Genomic DNA, 19,745 nt, shown 5'->3' on the forward strand with positions numbered 1-19,745 from the left:
GCCTGAAAGAAATGAAAACAAGACGTCAAGCAACTCAAATTCCTCTCGCATCAGATACACCTTTATTAAAGAGTGAGCCCAAGGAAGTGGTGGAGGTCAGGATGCTAGCATATGCCCTTTTGCTCCTGGCCAGGCATTTTCCCTCTCTCTTGCATATCAGAGTTACACAGATGTAGGCAAAGCAAAGCAAACCCCTTATCCTCTTAATTGATGATCAGTTAGAAAGAGAACTACCGCATCGTTTCCTTTTCCACTTGTTCCTTCTTCTATGTGTTTTTCTGCAATCTCCTTATGTTCTCTCGCTTTGAAAGAATGCAAATCTTTCTCTCTTCTAACTGGTACAAATGTACTTCTCTTTCTCTCAACAATTGAAGCAGTCGCCATTCCATTTATTTATTCTCATAGTGGTCAAGAAACAAACCACCATCATTTTCTCATGACACATAAACCTAAGGCAGTGAACAAGTTTCTCAGAATCCCAATCCTCAAACTAATCTCCCACTTCACACACGGACACAACGGAAAACGGGGTGAAGAAGTTTTTCCCCTTTTTTTTTTTTTTAATAAAAATGGAGGTTGTGGAAGGACTGGCTAGCTTGGTCGGTACGGCTCGGCTGATATTTGGCTCAACTCAGCTGATATCGGCTCGGCTGATATCAGCTCGGCTCAGCTGCTATCAGCTCGGCTCGGCTTATTTTAATTAGGTTCAGCTCAGCGTAGAGGTTCATTATAAATTTTATAATAAAGTTTCACTTGCTGAGCCGAGCCGAGCCGAGCCAATATTAGCCGAGCCGAGCCAATATTAGCCGAGCTGAGCCGACATTAGCCGAGCCGAGCTGATATAATTCGCACCGCGCCGAGCTCATTTTAGCGCGGATAAAAGCCGAGTCGAGTTCGAGAAAATTGATAAATCTGTGAAAAAATTATTAATATGAAAGTTGTTAAAGCTAAAAAATTTATTTAAATGTGTACAAAAGTTGTTAAAACTAAAAAATTATTAAAACTAAAAAATTATATTAATAATTTTTAATATAAAAGTTGTACTAAAAAAATTGTACTAAAAAATTGTACTAAAAAAATTGTACTAAAAAATTGTACTAAAATTGTACTAAAAAAATTGTACTAAAAAAATTGTACTAAAAAATTATTAATATAAAAGTTGTTAAAACTAAAAAATTAATTTAAATATGTACAAAATGAAAAAAGTATTTTTTGTTAAATCAAGATTTTTAATTTACTCATTGTTACTTTACTTATCTTTACACCAAATATAAATAATATTAAATTAATAAATAAATAAAGTTACAGGGATTAAGTTTTTTTTTAGAGAAGATAAAATGCAAATTTATATCTGCACTATTAAAAAAAAACGATTTTTTGAAGATCTTTTGAAAAACTAAGAGTTTTTTACGGATTTAAAAAAATCGGAGATTTATTGAAAAAATCGTGTTTTAAATGGGAGACTTACCAACTATGATCTTTACATATCTGATTTTTTCACTACATTTTTTTAACCAATCCCAAATATTCACTATTCTACAAGTGACCTTTTTTTTTGGTGATCCATATTTTTTAACCGATTTTTTCCTCCAACCTTTTAAAATAAAACCGATTTATTACCAAAATTTTGATATGCCGATATTTAATTATTCCTTGGGTCGGTAATTATGGCACGCACCCAGTTAATTCATGCCAACAATGGACATTTCTTATGCTGATAATAATGCTCCTTTAGGTCGTGTTTGTGGCTCGTTGACACAAAATAAGAAGCAAAACATAAAAACAAGAACATCACACAGGCGAACCTTGAGAAATTCATGCTTTATATAGGTCCTGGCTTCCCTAAAGAAAATAAAACCACTTCTAACTTTCCACCAAGTTCAGGCGCAGTTAAGATTCATCGATGATCTCAAAATGGATTCACTAATCAAATTCCTTTTAAACATCACTCCTACCTCAATAGTACAACTATTCATTAATCGAACCAAGATGGCCCAAGATTGACCAAAGAACTTCACATTTTACATGTCAATAAGAACTTTCAATGTGTCAGATCCTTTGAATTTCATAGTTCACAATATATTCACCAAACAGAATATATCCAATGAGCGAGGGGGAGCATTCATGCTATGCGAATTTGATGTATAGCTTTGTGTTTAAAACTTGAAATCCTTCTTTGCCTTCCCTTCCTTTTTCCTACATCTTGCGCTTCCTCTTTTTCTTAGCCTACATAGAGTTCAAAAAATTAACAAAAAAGAAAAGAAAAGTGAACACTCTAGAATGCACTCGGAACAAACCTCTGCCACCAGGTCACTGAAGTTCTTCGCGTTGATTTCATGACTTCTCTTCTTCCCTTGCTTCCTCATACATAAACCATGTCACCCATTAATGAATAACTATGTATAAAACTTTGTATGCATGCATCAAACAACACATCAAGAATCTGGCCTCCTATTATAAAAAAAAATACCTTACTTTGCTGCGAAAGTAACATCATCCAAAGCCTTTAATTCACTTTGTCCTAATAGTAGCTCAACCTGGGTAAAGATCATCTAGAATCAGTATGACAAAATGCAGAGGATAATTGAAAAGAGGTCGAAAGAATTTCATATATAAATCTAGCCAACAAATCATTAAGTGCTTCAGAGCAACACCAACATACAAAAGAATAAATCTGTTTACCCTTTTAGGACCAGTTTTATCCATTGCCCCAAGCACATTCCTGTCCAAGGAAAAAAGTTCTCAAATGCTAATCAAGAGTTTCCCTATGATAAACCCTCTCTCAAAAAGGAAAAAAAAAAACTCACACAATGAGAAATAAGAAACTGCACAAAAGAAGTCCTAAAATTCATGAAAATGATAGTCAGATAAGCAGCTAGTTAAGGTGTAGACGTACATGTGCATTGTTCTGAGTAAGGTTTCTGGTGCAATCCTTTCTTCCTTCTCCTCGAGTACCTTATTTGGAACAAGAGAAATAGAGTGTTGGACTCCACAAGAATAAAATGAAAATCAAAAGATGACCAATAATGTAGCTCACTGGAAGATAGGGCCCAAAATCTTTCGATGTACTTACTTGGTAAAGAGGCTTCCCTGGCTCTTTCCTTTATTGCTTTCGAAGATCAATGACGTCAGGTGCCTTCACACCAGTTGGTGTACTGTGGGGAACTTAAAAAACTCAATTTATTAATACAGCAGTGAGAGAGAGAGAGAGAGAGGCTGGCATCTGATTGGATACTGGCCTCCAATTCCTCTTCTTCCATATGTTCCTCCTCTTCCTCCAAGTCATCCCAATGCTTACTGCTATCAACAAGTTCCTCTTGCAATCAAAGGAAAATGCATAATGAGACAATAATGATATCGCTATCATTAAGAAAACTAAGAAAACCATAGTAACATGGAAGTCAGTTTTCAACAAAGGAAGATTTAATTGCCCGCGAATGAAGTTTATTATAATAACACAAAGGATTTATTCTATTAATTCAACAAACCAAGTGAAAATGGATAGGGAAAGTTTTATGTGTGACCCAAACAACATAGAAGTTATACGTGACCCCACTTCTTAGCTGTTTGATTCAAATTGATGGCTACGATTGTTCATGCCACAATGACATGCCAAACGCTACATTGCCCAAGCAATCCATTTCACATGTCTACACAATACAACATGAGATCAGATTTTTTAGGACAAGAACGTCCATTAATGAAAAGAAAATAGAAAAGTTTAGATTCTCCTGACTCCACAGTGAGACCCACCCAGTGAGACCTTCATCCTCATCCTTCTCCAAAACCTTTTTTATATAACCAGGGCAATATATATAACGAGCAGCAATAACCAGCAAAAAGGGTTTCCTCAAAGCCACTGGCTTGCTTCTAATGTCAAGAGAATGTGAAAATGAAGCTTTACAAAAAACAATTGCTAATGCCTGCTTAGTTCCTTCAGTTTCAAATGAGAACCTTGGCAAATGGAGCAAAACATGTGCACAGAAGCAAGCTCTCCATGTTTCAGCATGGTATCCTTCCATAGCCTCGCTGATAAATGCATCGATGCCTTCGATTATTGAACGCTTGGAAATAGGAGGTGCAGGTGGGGCTGACAACTCTACACCCTCTATGCAAATGAACAACTTCTTTAATGGCATCGAAGATGGACATGTCCTCCATGCATCATGATGGGGGTGAAATACTAAACTATGCATGTTCGTGATGCAGAAAATTCAAGATTAGTAATTTTGCAGGGGATACATGAAAAAAGAGAGTCAAAATTACATAAAATAAGCATATATACTGTTCACTCGTTAAACCATGTGAGTAACAAGTACTCAAAATTTGAAAATTACTATGCATATATAGGAGAAAAAGGAGAATGTATAATGAATGAGGTGCTTGAAACAAATCTATAAAAGGACAGTAAAACTAAGCGGAAATGGTGAGAAATCGTTACAAGATTACTTATAATGGCACATACCACCAAAGACTACAGCACACAGAGAATATCCCAATTTCAAAAATCGAGCTCTAACCAGTTATTTGGATATTCCTCCAGCCTAAGGGGATAAAAAATATCCAATAACAATATAAAATAGTACCTGTACAGCACGCAACCAAGCTTCCTGAAGCAGAGCTGAAAACATGCATGCAATGGTTGAACAACAAGACCTCCACACTTGGCATAACATACTGGTCTTTTCATCCGGCACAGAATTGTCCCAAATATGAGCCAATACTACTAGCGTAAATCCCATCTCTACCACCTGCAAAAAATTACATGGATTTAACAATAGAGGTAACTGAGAAACCATCTTGTTTTTTTTAAGAAAAAGTTAACTGCCAGAGAAACCATCTTGTTTAACAAAACAAACAACAAATATCTATAATGCAACCAGCAAAGGCAAACAAATAGTATACAAAGTTGCATTTTCCATATTCAATGGCTATTTATACTTTTGTGGTCGCTAATCCCAACGTTTCATACTACCAAATGTTCCATTGGCAGGTTGCCATCCGATTATGGGCATGAATCGAATCCCAGGTCAACAAAATTATTTGCGTCTTAGGATGCAATTCATATCATCTATGAATCTCTCTCTCTCTCTCTCTCTCGCTCTCTCTCTATCTGTCTATTTATCTATCTATCTCTCTCACAAACACACACACAATAAGAGGGAGAAATATGAACAACTAACCAAATTTGACCAAATTCTAGGTGAAATGAAACCAAATAGATGGATCATGTAGCAAAAAGTTTTGAATCTTCTTATGAATCCTCTAGGCATAAAACCCAAACAAAATAAATCCACATGCATCATAATTCTCCACTGTAGTCTGACAAAGCGATTATTCATGTAATAAATCTATCAGTCACAAGCTTTTTCATAATGCTCCAGCCAAGATAGGGTCTACCCCATGATTTCGTGAGGAAAAGAATAAGGTAACAAGAGAGATCATCTAATGTCCTTAGATCTTTTTGAGATATCTCTTACTCATATCTTTTGCACTCGGTCATTAGTAGAGATTTCTAAAGAAAACTGATCAACAAGAAACAAATCTTACGAAGCCTGTTTCAAGTATATGTGAAATGACATCAGAGGACATTATATATTAGTATAGCTAGTTTTAGTTGTTCTAGAATCCAGAAGTAGAAGTACTCGAGTAAACCTTCAATAGCGTGATACCAAGCATGAATTTATCATGATGGAGCACCCCTCGTCTGATTAGGAGTTGTTTATTGGATTTCATTACCATCTGAAGCATGGTGAGTCAGTGGGTGCGGATGTGATCAAATAATATAAATGTTTGTTTGTCCATGTGCATGCTTGTGAAAGAGGGAATAAAAGAATTAGGATTTTTTATTGACATGGCAGGCCAGTCTCACACGCTTTGATGTGTCCATAGACCACAATGCACTTTCAATGGAGGAAATCTGTGATCCTAGCTAGGGTCACTGTGATAGAGAACTTGACAATGTGAGAGGCAACTAAGGCATGTTGAGATGGGTACTAGAGGACCCAAATACCGCCAGAAGGTCCTATTGCATCCAGAGCTAACCACTGGCAAGGGAAAACCCCAAATATTCTAAATTTGGGAGAGAGAGGGAGGACCTTAGCTGAAGGTTCTCTTTTCTCGTATCTTACTTTGAAATAGTTTGGAAAGCTCCCAGGATGCTCTCGAATTGGTGGCAGGAGCCTTACCTTTGACATTCTTCAACTTACACTGGCGTCTAGATTCGCTATCAGTATTGATGAAGGCTTCAAAGGCTTCATGAGGGTTGTTGAACAGGAAGCCCATCACTAAAAGGATCTCGTGAGGATTGCCTTGGGCTTTGCATCCACAGAGCTAGAGTCCACAGAGACCGGTGAACAAGATTCCGAGGAATAGGAGGAAGAGGGGTTATCAAAGGGGAGGGAAAGATGTGTGGGTGGGGGAGAAGGATGCTCTTCACTGAGATTGTACGGTAGCAGAGGGGGGAGGGGACCTTCAGAGGGGGAATGTGGAAAAAATGATAGCCAGGGGGGAAAGGAGGTTGAGGTGGAATTAAGGGTGAAGAGGTAGGCCGAGGGGTGGAATATATGGCTAAGGATAGGCTTGATTGAGGGCTTGGGCATGAAGCCAATTGGTGAACAGGCTGGATAGGCCTCAACATCAATGCTTGATTAAGCTAGTTAAGAGTTATTATGGAAATATTTATTTTATCAAGGGTAAAAATGTTATCAAAAATTTTGTTGTAATCAAGACTTCTTTTTTTTCAATTAGAATAAGGATTACTTGGAATTTAAGTAAGATCTTTTATTATAAATAGTGGTCGTATTCAGGGTTTTGCTTTCAGACTTAGATATCATTTTGTTCAAAATCCTGGTTTCACCAGAGAGCTAGAAGCTTGAATCGTAAGCTTCCTGTTATTCAATCAATTCGATCTTTGATTTTTCTATTTCTCTTTTTTCTTTCCACCATACCATCTGGTATTAGAGCAGACCCGTTCCCAAAGCGCATGAGCATTTGCTGCAAGTTTGCTCGATGGCGTTTAGAGAGGTCAAGTTCATGGATGTGGTGGTGACAAAGTTATCTGTGAGGGAATAAAATGATCTGATGAGAATTGAGCAAGTGGTGTACGAGGGATGTAAAAAAGGTCAAATCAAAGGAGATTTGAGGATTTGGTGGATGAGGTGAAGCCAACCCGCTTTAAATGATGTTTGGTCGTTCATGACAAAGGCGGATCTGTATCCAATTGTAGTTATAATTCACCTCATAACCTGAGGAGAGGTAATCTCGTTGTGCGAGCATAATTTTTTTTGTGGTCTTAAATAGACGGACCATAGAGAAACCCTTATCTCATCAAATTATCACTGTACTTAGCAACTTGCCGCTGAACTGAGGCAATTTCAATGAGTGTAAATTGCTGAAATTAGGCAGTTCTAGCATGTTTAAGTGGATGAATCGAGGATATCACAATAACTTCATCAAACATACAACGACCATGTCCTTGAGTTGTTCTCATAACAGTTTATGTGCTTGTCGGTTGATTGCAAAACCCCAATTTTAACGCACAGCGGTGCAAAACCAACACCCATAAAGGAGATATCCGAGACCGATTCAACAACAACAACCTGTCGATCATGCCTGTCGATCAACAAGAGGGAAACATCTTAGATCACCATCAAGAAAGGGAAAGGAACAAGGGCCTTTCCAGCCCTAACCACGTCACTACTCGAAGTAGGGCTGCACCTCTACACAAAGTAGGGGCCTTCTCTAGTACGCCAAAGAAGGAGGGAATGTCTTTCAATTCCATAAATCAAAATAACATCAATAACTGCGCCTGTACAGTACATTAAAACCCCCTTGTGGACCCTTGATTTTGACCAAAATACCTCTAACAAAATACAATGACCAACCTACACTTATACCCTATTCCCCATACAATTAAATCAGCATTCGTGAAACCTAGTTCCCATTTTGCAAGTCCCCATTCATTAAACCAAATTCTCATGCAAAATAATAAATACCATAGATAACCCAAAAAAGATGATAATCATGGGCCACCCTTTCATTAAATTGAGATACAAAGTAAGTTTTCCTTATGAAAATAGTATCCCCCATATAATTAAAGTTCATAGCAGATCCCTCTAAATCAAGCCAATGAGATAAATATCCAATACTTTTAATAGTTGGCTGTGCATTTATGCCCAAGAAGGGCGAATTTTATTGTAAGCACTGGTAGAAATGAAATTGAAATGAATGAAAATCATCTACTTAGTCCCAAACAAAAGAAAGAAGAATATATCCTCAACTAGGAAAAATGAAAAGGCGATAAATCCAAGCAAGTTGAAATGCATGAAAATCATCTACTTAGTCACAAACAAAAGAAAGAACAACTGATCATCAACCAAGAAAAATGAAAAAGCAATAAATCTAAGTCAATTTTAAAAACAAGTACTATGTACTAAGCCTCTTTAATTTGTGCATTCGTCTGTTGCAAGGCCTTTTGGAGTTTGACGAATGTTACAATTAGGGAAGTTTTGATAAAAAATAAATAGATAATATATTTTTCTTAGATACTATTTAACTTGGAAATGCGTGTGCATCTCTATCCTAATACCATCAATTCAAGACAACTAAATTCGATATGTATAAAATCCAACGGATAATTCCCATTCAAATTAAATCTCCCAAAAGATGACCAATGTAAACTAAAATTTCTAACTTACCGCACCCGACTTTAGTTCCTAACCAGCAAACGTATTGCACCCATCACTTCTCCCTTTCCCTAAAATCTCTGCATTTTACATTCCAAGGGCTTGTCCTTTCAATTTGTCTCTTTCCTCCCTCTCCCTCTCCCCCTCTCTCTCTCTCTCTCTCTCTCTTTCTCTCTCTCTCTCTCTCTCTCTCTCTTATCTCTAAATATAAGTAAAGTCCTATAGAACTTGGCTTCAACCTAAGTCTCACCCACTCTCTTCTATATTCTATCTCCTACACGTTGATTCTATCTCCCCTTTCCTAAACCTCACTCCAAAAGAAGAACCTCTCATCTCACAAGTTTATCTATGCTGCTACCAAGATTCTCTCTCTAAAGATAGCATTTTTTTTGACAAACTCCTATGAAAACATCGTTATACATAAATTCTCTCCCATTTTACTTCATAGAGTACCTCTCTCTCTCTCTCTCTCTCCCCTTTTCTCAACAATTGCCCTTACCAAGATCCTCTCTCTCTCTCTCTCTATACACGCACGCACACACACACACAAAACCCAACAAAAACAGTGGTAAGATGGGGGTAACTGCAGATGAGCCATCAGTTTTATAAAGTTCGATACTACCACTGTGATCTAGAAAATTTGGAAAGCCATAAGTAGTTTCTAATGAACTAGCAGCAAGGTTTCAAAAATCGCTAGGCGAGCCTTAGGCGGCCTGCCTGGCGCCCAGCGCCCAGCGCCCAGAACCTCGGGCGCCTCGTAATTTAAAAAAAAAACAAAAAATTTCTAGCCCGCCTAGCTCACCTAGGCGCTTGCCTAGGCGCCCTCCCAGGTACATCTGCCCGTGTAGGGTTGCCTGGGTCTAGGCGGGCGGATTTTTGGTCCAGGCCGCCTAGGCGCCTGGCGGACCGTTTTCTAAAACATTGATTAGCAGAACTAAGACCAGTTCTCAATAGCTTGTTAAATACATTTTTCAGAAGATAATACAGTGGCAAATGAATTGGCTAACTCAGAACCAAACGCATCCAAGGACAGCTCATAGCTCTATGAAGCCATAGTTCATAGTCCTTTTTTCTCCATGGAGAAACATTCATTATAGTCTAGTATCCCTATTAAAAGAAAGACCAATAAATGGCAGAGGCTTGTGAATTTTAAAAGGTACAACCACTGAAAATTAACAGAGATGTTGTCAGTCCTAGAGACTTAAACAAATACTACTCTAAAATTGATAGATATCACCCTTATGAGGTCTGATTTGGATAAGCAACAAGGAAGAATAAAGGTTCCATCTCCCATATCAGCAAATAACATATGCACATAGAACCAGTGAGCCCTATATTTGCATAAGTTCATATGTTGATGCTCTGTTTCTCATTCCATGCCACAAAATACTTATAGAAAAGAATATTTCCTAAGGTAAATATGCATTATTGAGAAAAGTTTCATTCATCACCTAGTTTTATGTTTCATCTTCTTCCGAAGGACTGAATATTTTTTCTTTAAACCCCCTAACACAATATTGACGTCTATCAGCATAGAACACTCATGAGCACGCACATAATCCTACACATCCAATGACAACAAACATTCATAATTCACATGGTTTGGTCCAACAATACCATGGTTAGTGCATTATAATATTGAAGCATGCAAACTATCAATTCAGTCCAAACATTAAATGTTAACTGCAACTGCAGTTCATCTTCGTTCATAGGGAAAGCAAGGAGACGAAAACTAACCCCAATCCTCCATCTTCGGTGTAGAATTTGAAGCTTGGGGAAGCTGTCTGCGCTGCATTTTGCTAGACGTTTACCAACATATGAGTATCCGAGCAAAACCAGAGCCGTGAATTGGGGCAACGAGTGAAGGATGGCAAAGGGGTCTTGGGTGATAATGGAATGGGGTAAAACTAGGATAGCAAGAAACTCGGGTACACTTTCCGAAAGAAAATGAAGATTCGCAGTCGACGGAGGGTTGGCATAGCAGATGGCCAAATGCCCAGAGGCCTGAACCATGTGAGAGAGAGAGAGAGAGAGAGAGAGAGAGAGAGAGAGAGAGAAAGAGAGAGTCTTCACCACGACATCCACAATTGTTTTTAACAAAAATAGAATAGAAAAGAAAAGAATATGCAGCTCTCCCAGTCTAACAATGCTTAATAACGTAAAATATCACACCTAGAATTACAAGGCAAGAAAAAGAGAAGACATAAACCATAGGAAAAGCAAGTGCGGCGTAGGTGATTTTGTTTATCCTTCCTATTTTGACGGATGCTTTCACTGTACCAGTGCATGTAGTACTCTCCAACTAGTACATCTCTAAACAATTCTTCATTCATTTATCCTTTTGCCTTTTCTCTCCCCTTAAAAAAGCCAAGAATGAGTACTGAATAGGACACTACAGATACACCATAAAAGAATTTTGATTAAGGTTGCAGAAAAGAAAGAGGCAAAATATGAACATGATATGTTTCTAGCATACAATGCTCATGAAAAATATCATTTTCAAATAAAGATAATTTGTAAGATAAGAAAACAACACAAATTTTGTGGTATATCAAAATGTAGCGAACGAAAATACTCTTCATAAGGAGGTATATGAAGTTGGACAGCTAACAAAGTATAGATACCTATAACGGAATCAAGGATAACTTGAGTGTCAAATATATCTAAGAAAAGCTGTTTAGAGAAAAAAAAAGCATCTTGGAAATTACTGGCCATATAGATAATCACTGCAGCCTCCATCCACCGATAAAGAAAATACACAAACTAATTATTTTAATGCTTGTCTAATAGAAATGAGGGCCTCAAAATATTCAAGGAGTTCTAGCCATTTTGCTAACAGATAAAATGCATCTTTTTACTTCCAAACTATGTTAGTCTTTGCTTTGCTTTTCTTTTTCCCGTGATCATTCCGAGAAGTAAAATCAATATTTCTTTACAAAACCTAAGATATAATTCCAGAAATTAATACTATTTCAAAATCCATTCCCATTTTCATGAACAACAGGCAAATGATAAAGTCAACTATAACTATTATGCAAGTTCCAAAGGAAAGCAAAGAATTCTTTTTTTCTTTATTTACTCTTTTGGATTACTTATAACAAGTGTAAAACCAAAACTCTTATACAGTTAATTAATAAAGAACAAGGACAAAATTCTACAAAAAAAAAAAAAAAAAGGGACTGCCCACTAGACCAAGGTTACAAGATTTGTTTGGGAAGGCCCCTCTTTGGTGAGGCTATCCCCGATAGCATTGGCTGCATGCCATGCGTGTTGGGAAGACACCTCAAGAGATTTAGTGAGCTCAAAAATATTCAAACACTAGTTTAGTCTCCAGGCGCAAATAGAAATCCTACTAGCCCAATTGATTCCTAGTTTTGTTTTGTACATGATACATTTGTATATGTCAGTGAAGTGTATTCCCCCATGTTGGATGTTGGGAAGACACTCAGGGGACCTTGCAGGGGCCTTGAGTTCCATACATAATCACTATTAAACTAATGAATGCTATTTTCAATGGGAGCTCATTTGGTTTTCTAACACAGTTAACATGATAAGCAGACAATATTTAGCAATACATGTATACATGTATTTATTGAATACTGTCAGTTTACATCCTCCTTGCGCATCTAATGTATAACTTAACTATTGCAGTTGATGATTTGGACTTGAATGCTGTGCAGACTTTTAGGGGTGTTTCTTACCTGGCAATTGGGAAACATTTATGTGGTCCTGCCACAGGTTGGCAAATTTAGTTTGTCACCCAATAATTAACTAGGGAATGCATGTGAAGATAACTTTGTCAGCATTACTAGCTTCGGTAATTCAATGCATTCTTTATTTCATATTTAAATTGTGCTAGCAGACTTTACCTTAAGGTGCTGCAACTCAGCAACATAATGGACCAGGAGGCAATTGCAATCTGAGAGGTGTTTCCTTTGTAACATGCTGTCATCATCTTTGCCAATGGAAATCTTACATGAGTAATCCCCTATTGGTTAGTATACAAATACCTATGATCCTTTACAATCTGGTTCTTGTATATGTTGTATATATCCTGTGAAAGATACACACATAGAGAATTAGCAATCTATGAAATCATAGGATCATTGCTCACACAAGCACATGCATGGACATGTAATATGGAAATATCTGAATGTTCATTTAGAGCACTATTAAATTATACATAATTTATTGTGCACAGTTCACAGTTAATGTGAAATATGCATAGTTCATAGTTCATGTGAAATGATCCAGAATTTTAAGTTCCCTATAGGAATGAATTGCTTCATTTCATGGCTGGTTTTTCCTTCTTTTTTTTTATATTTTTTTAATAGATTCATTTATTTCTTGAACTATTTTGTGAAGATAGTTCATTTAGGAACCCTGTTCTTTTGGGCAATTGGCTGGAATATGTAAGAAAAAGGATATGTATTTTGGGAGTCAATATTCGTCCAACTGCTAGCTGTACCCATTTGCTTTCAGAGAAAATTAGTGACCATCAAATAAGAATCATGGCCAGTTTTTGGAAGAAGCTTCTTCAAAGTGTTACTTTCTTCATTATTCTGATATAGATGTATGATTTCTATACAATATGGGGATATCCAAAGAAGGTTTCCATGCAATTACATGGTTCACCAGCTGGGCAGTAGATGCAGACCACCAATTTGAGTTCTCAGAAGCAATTGATCAGAGCTTACTTGTAAAAACATGGTAATTTATTACTCTTTCTTCGTGAAAATGAGTTTAAATTTCCAATTTGTTGCTTTATATTATTGAAAAACTCTTGGTTGCCACTTGTAGTTTTAGAAAATGACTAGGTGCCCTGCTTTCTTAGGATGGGTTTGAAACAGCTAAATATCCTGTGAGAGCATAGTTCCTGATTTGAAAACTAGTTGTTGCATGGTTTTTGAAATACAGCAATCACAATTTCTTGTTAGAGTAGGATACCTAATACTAGCACTGCTACACTCCTAGATTTTCTATCTTGTTTTGCATAATTCAAATAATGGCACTTGACTAACATGTTAACTGTGGATTCTGAAGAACATCACTACAAGAGTGTCAGTGCCATACACCAATATACATATCAGAAACGCAACTTAGCCCCTTCTAGATACAACACATTCATAGATATATTAGAGGGGTGGGGAGGTGGGATTTTAAACGATTAAAGTATCTTAGTTTCTATAGTGTTAGACATGTATGTCACATTCTTAGTGTCTACATGAGCCCAGAACCTTGGATGCATCCAAGTCTTGTAGCCCATCATTTATTTAGAATGTTGGTGTTTACATTATTCTTGATAATGATTTATATATCTTTTCTCCTGTTCTTTGTTTATTTTGGCAGTGATGATGGCGGACAGCAAGGAGTTGAAAGATTGTGACAAATATGAAACCTGAAGAGAGAGAGCAAAGTTAGGGTTCATGTGTAAAGATATCATCGATATTGGGAGGCTTATGTGGACTAAAATATGCCCCTTATAACATATTGCTTGAAAATCACTTATTTGTTGCAATGCCTACTAAACAGTCTACACTTTTGGACCTTCCTTAAATGTTTATTTAACTTCAGTTGCATTTATAGTTAGTTAACAACTAAATTTTCATTTGGAAGATGAAAGTGCAAGATATATCCATGGAAGGTATTTTTTATTCAAATTATATCCACCTTTTATCTTCCCATGCAAGGGTGTCCTCTCTCTCTCACACACGCACACACAGATTTGGCTTAGCAAAGTGGTTAGTTATTTCTGGGTAGCACTGCGATATCATAAGTGCGCATGGTTAAAACTGTTCTACATAAGCTTGTTAAGCTTCGGGGAACTGCAATAACGGGTCACCTCTCCATGGTTTCTATAGACTTGGAACCTCAGCCAATTATACTGGCACACATCAACCTTAATCTCCAGGTAAAGATTTTGTATCTATTAATAAACTTTATTGGCGCCACTATCCATATCTTGCCTCTTTGGCTATAACACTATGATGTGAATTCAGGATCTTTAAGCCGATTTTCTTTTCTTTCTACAGACTCTTGCAGCTGCTAGAATGCTGACACCATCAGGGCCTATTGGCAAAACACAGTGGGGTGACTCTGTTTACAATGGGCCATCACCTGCTACACATTCAACAGATGCACAATTGAAGGTCCCATCTCAACTTTGGAACTTATACTGGAAATAAAAGTCATTTGTCTCCGATCTTCCTTACCCAGCATCTTTTTGTTCTTTACATGAGTACAGCAAGAGCTTGCTGAGGTTTTCAAGAAAATCAGTGACAAGCAGACATGCACCATTGGCTTGTATGAGCTTTACCGGATCACACAGTTGTACCCGTACTTGCATCATGGCCGTAGTGACTGATTCACGAGGAACAAAAAGAAGAATAAATGTATGTCTCCAATGAGGGCTTTGGTCTTCTGAAATGGAACTTTGTTTCTTCTCTATGCATGCGGGAGTGGGGGAAGGCGGCTTAAGGGTAGTTTAAATTGCACAGGACAAACCTTAAGAATTGATACCTCCTTGCTCTCTGTCGTGCAAACAAGGTGTTGCTCCACTAGAACTGAGGTTTGGGGACAATTTCAGCGTGCAAGGAGGCAGGGATATTATTGAGTATTGACATTTAACATTGGGTCTTTCAGGTTGATATATTTTTGCAGCTGCAGAATGCGAGTGAGGCATTCCGGACATATATAAGATATGGATTAGCACAGGTTGGTTGGTACCCACCTAAATAATTTGTTTTTGTGTAATGCCTATTATAACAAACAAAGTGTTGGCTTATGAACTACTTGTATTGTTATGATTGCAATGGAATGCAATGCAGATGGAGAGAAATACAGCAGCTGGAAGGACACCTTCGAGCATGCCAATGTCGACTCCTCCTCCTCCTGTTGCCATAAATCTCTCTTTCTCCTGTTGCCATAAATCTCTCCTCACCAAAGCTTGCACTTATGTCCCCTGTCCATTTGAAGCAGCAGCACAATGTGATGAAGCCTCATGAACTCACAAACAACTCTTTGGTTGTTGAAGTTGATGATGCCACCACCATGGCCACTCGTGATGTCTCATAAAAAAGGCTGATGAACGCTCTGAATTGAGGAAGCAGCTTCCCATTCCCAAAGTGGACCATGATGAGAAATATGCACTTGCAGGTAAAGGGATCATGATACGATCCCTCCCCATTTGGGAGATTTAGAATTATGTAATTTGTTGTGCTTTTAGATTGGGCTTCCCTCTCACTTTTGAATTGGTGGACATGCTATGTGATGGATCAGTGATGAGGTTTTGGCCCTCGTCTCTAAAGACCATCTCACACAAGGGTCACAGTCCATTGGCTCACTCTCTTGGGCAACTCCAACCTCATCAAGAGATATCCCATAAACACTCATCAATTTTGTTCCATGCCTAGGTAATAGGGTTTTCTAACTCGACTAGCCCAGCACGTCAAGCCAAGACTGAGTATTGGCAAATAGCATTTTCTTATCACGGTCTAGCATGACCATATTTTCTTGGTCCTTCATGACCGTACTCCCACTAGAGTTCTTTGTTTCATTATATCAGATATCAATTATGTGCACTTATAAGGCCTTTAATGGCCACAGAAATCCAACAGAGAGAAACAGAGGGCTTTAGAGAGATTGACTGCTTGAGTGCCAAGAAAAGAGTTTAAAATTTGGACTTATTTGAAAGAAAATTTATTTTTTATGATATCTAAAAGAAAATTGTTTCATGTGGTGGGGACCGCATTTCTACATTTGCTGTCCCCGAGGTATAAAGCATCTATGGCGGGGGTGGGGGAGGTAATGTGGAAGTTATGATGATGCCAACAAATGTTCTTCCTATGGATTTGAAAGCATTGTCGGGTCTCCAGGCTTGCATGGAAAGGCTCAAAAGCGGTGTAGTGGAGCCCATGTAGGAGGGAGTGAGCTTCTTCCTTGTTTTAATTTTGAGGAGTTGTGCTCAGAGAGAGAGAGAGAGAGATAAGGGGGGGGGGGGAGAGAAGCGCGGTGATTTGGAAGGAATTAACGGGTGAGAGGGAGAGATGAAGCGAAGTGATTTGCTTGGAATTTAAGAAAGTCCTCTATACATTTGCTAGAAGAAGAGGAAATGGAGAGCAAGACTCACTAAAACAAGACATAATCCCAGTGGTAGTTATGGTGTGGTCTTCCATTTTGGATTTACAAAAAGTTGATAATCCGACTCTTGTTGACCAGGACCCAGGTCCAAGTCGACCCTTAGACCTCGTCGAGTCAGGTCTAACTCAACCTATTTACCCACAAAGAATCGTTTCAAGGGCAAAGCAAACAATCAGATTGTAATATACATACACTCTCTCCTTTTCTCTCTCTCTCTCTCTCTCTCTCTCTCTCTCTTACATCTCTTACATTTACATGCTACCAACCAAATAACTACTAATGCCATATATGCTTCATATGAACATAGGTTTATGTTAATGGCAAGCTTTCTATGCTTCCCCTACAACATAAAACTTATATACTTCCCCTTATCTAACCTTACATACCTCACGTCTCTACACTATTTTATTTTTAAGTTTTTTTCTATAAACTATTTTGACACCAAATTTTGAACGTCCAATCCTCTATTAAACTCGCACTATCGAAAAATATTAAACAAATATTTCTGATAAAATAAAGAAACCAAAATACCTCTGAAAGTTTCAAAAGGTATTTTGGTCATTATATTTTATCTAAAAAATATATTTTGGTCCTACTACTGGGATATGAGAGAATGTATAATGAATAGGTGCTTTAAATACATACATGGTAGGATGGAAAGAATAAGAGGAAATGGTTACAAGATTACTTATAATGGCAAATACCCCCAGAGACTACAATACACAGAGAATTCCCCAATTTCACGAACTGAGCTTTAATCAATTATTTAGATATTCCTCCAGCCTAAGGGGATCAACAACATAGAATAACAATATTAAATAGTACCTGTACAACAAGCAACCAAGCCTCCTGTAGCAAAGCTGAAAATATGCTTGAAATGCTTGAATAGCCAGACCTCCACTGCTGGCATAACTTACTGTTCTTTTCATCCAGCATGGCATTGTGTCAAACATGAGCAAGTGCTAATAGGGTAAATCCCAGCTCTACCACCTACAAAAAATTAAATTGATTTAATAATAGAGATAACTGAGAAACCACCTTGTTTAAAAAAACAAACAACAAATATCTATAATGCAACTACCAAAAGGCAAACAAACAGTACATAAAGTCTCATTTTCCATATTCAATGGCTATTTATACTTTTGTGGTCCCTGTTCAAAATAATGACTAATCCCAAAGTTTCATACTCATAAATGTTCTATCATCAGTTTGCCATCATATTATGGGCAGAAATCAAATCCCAAGTCAACAAAAATATCAACGTCTTGAGATGCAATTCTTATCATCTATGAATCTCTCTCTCTCTCTCTCTTATACACACACACCCTCCCCCGCCCCCCCACACACCAAACAAACACACAAGAAATAAAAAATCGACAAAAAGAGGCAGAAATATGAACATCTAACCAAATTAGACCAAATTCAAGGTGAACAGAAACCAAATAGAAAGATCTAGTATTAAAAAGTTATGAACCTTCTAATGAATCCTCTAGGCATAAAACCCAAATGCAATAAATCAACATGTTTTCCATTAGTCAACTAACCTTCTTTTTATTCCATGAGGAAGTTGACTTTTGTATTTATTGTATAGAGAATTACAAACAAAAATTAGGCAATCCCCAAAACAGGGTGCCCTATACAGGAACCCTTGAGGGTTCGAGAATCTTTGCAATGGATCCAAAAATGAGGTGAGAGCTGAGGGGGGTTCAAATTCCCCTTGGGATAGTTGAGACTTGCTCCCTCACTTGCTACTGCATCTGCCGCAGTGTTACATATCCTATGAGTCTGTCTCCAAGAGACTTGGATACTGCTGCAAATGTGGCCAATTTCGACAAAAATGTTATCTAGTCACCGAGGGCAGAGGGCATTGTCAGAAGCTCAAGCGATAGTGTTGCTGGAATACCTGCTACCTACACCTTTTTGCTTCAATGATGGTTAAATCTTCTGAGTCCTTTGACTACAGACTTGGCCTCAGCGAATGTCGAGTCCTTGACTCCGATAGGTAGGGCATAAGAAAGGAGGATCGCGGCTTCAGAATTCCTAAACAGGCGTCCAATGCCTTGGTTGCCTAGAGAGCAGCCATCAGATGGCCCCGGGTTCCGGTGTCCTTCATAAAGAAGCTTGAGGGATCCTGTGGGTACTTAGGTGCAGCAATGCTTGCCAATTTTGGTGAAGATCCGAAAAGGAGAAGATGGAGAAGCTTGGGAGGTTTTAGGGCCCAGAATGTGACAAGTGACCTTTTTTCAATAACAGCTGAGGTAGAGGCTCCCTCCTCACTAAAGATCCAATTATACCTCTCAATTCAAGTGGTCCAAAGAGGGGCTGAGATAGATGCTATCCATAGAAGAATTCTTGAATTTTTCCAAGGAATTCTAAGGCATACGGAGAAGAGGTGAGGGATCGATTGGGGAATGACCCATAGCCACTTGAATAGAAGAAGAAGGTCGGTCCAAAGGGCCAAGGCAACCTCGCAATTTAGAAATAGATGTTGATTGGTTTCTTTAGCTTTGAGGCACATGGTGCATCTGTTAGGAAAAGGGATACCCCTTTGCCTTAGTTGATTGAGTGTCAAAGCCCTTTGATGGAGTGCTATCTAAGTAAAAAGCTGGATTTTGAGGGCAAAAAGGAGCACCAAGCCTTAGTGGCTATAAAGGGAAAAGCCGAGAGGGGAGGAGAAGGAGGGGAGTATAAGCTTCAGTAAAATGAAGCAACAGTGAATGAACCTGTTGGAGAGGGGGATCAGACAATTTTGTCATTGCATGTGGGAGAAAAAATATCCAATCGGGCAAGACCTAGAGATTAAAAAATTGGTGAAGCTTGTGGTCAACTAAGAGTCTCCTAAAATTTGGGTTCCAAGATCTCGCATTAGGTGGATCAATAATGATTTTTGCCACCGAAGAGGGAGGGTTATGGGTCAAA

The 19,745-nt window shown here is 38.0% G+C and overlaps 1 protein-coding gene across 18 annotated transcripts; it reads right to left on the reverse strand.

Moving 5' to 3' along the window:
• Nucleotides 1–1,904: 1,904 nt before the first annotated feature.
• Nucleotides 1,905–19,393, reverse strand: LOC105421705 (uncharacterized). 18 transcript variants are annotated; one of them, XR_016040280.1, is made up of 13 exons: nt 18,371–19,393; nt 17,652–17,816; nt 12,557–12,741; nt 10,425–10,691; nt 10,139–10,248; nt 4,587–4,751; nt 3,240–3,316; nt 3,074–3,155; nt 2,897–2,955; nt 2,683–2,722; nt 2,471–2,537; nt 2,298–2,357; nt 1,905–2,226 (listed from the first exon to the last, which is right to left on the reverse strand). XR_016040280.1 is itself a non-coding variant. In XM_088846108.1 (13 exons), the coding sequence occupies exons 9-13, from the start codon at nt 2,902–2,904 to the stop codon at nt 2,157–2,159; spliced, it is 240 nt and encodes a 79-aa protein (XP_088702234.1). In that variant the 5' UTR covers nt 2,905–2,955; nt 3,074–3,155; nt 3,240–3,316; nt 4,587–4,751; nt 10,139–10,248; nt 10,425–10,691; nt 12,557–12,741; nt 17,652–17,816; nt 18,371–19,393; the 3' UTR covers nt 1,905–2,156. The 18 variants fall into 18 exon arrangements, 7 of the variants coding, with proteins under 7 accessions (XP_088702234.1, XP_088702235.1, XP_088702232.1 ...); XR_016040281.1 differs by having other exon boundaries at nt 3,236–3,316; XR_016040283.1 differs by having other exon boundaries at nt 18,730–19,346.
• Between the last annotated feature and the right edge of the window lie 352 nt (nt 19,394–19,745).

The sequence above is a fragment of the Amborella trichopoda genome, chromosome 9, assembly GCF_054954075.1.
Source record: "Amborella trichopoda isolate Santa Cruz 75 chromosome 9, AtrichopodaSantaCruz75HAP2 v2.0, whole genome shotgun sequence".
Taxonomy (NCBI): domain Eukaryota; kingdom Viridiplantae; phylum Streptophyta; class Magnoliopsida; order Amborellales; family Amborellaceae; genus Amborella; species Amborella trichopoda.

Coding starts and splice junctions, on each gene's coding strand:
- LOC105421705 (XM_088846106.1), bottom strand. Junction 2,538..2,682: donor ATAAAACTGGTCCTAAAAGG/GTAAACAGATTT, acceptor ATCTTTACCCAG/GTTGAGCTACTATTAGGACA. Junction 2,358..2,475: donor GATGTTACTTTCGCAGCAAA/GTAAGGTATTTT, acceptor TGTATGAGGAAG/CAAGGGAAGAAGAGAAGTCA.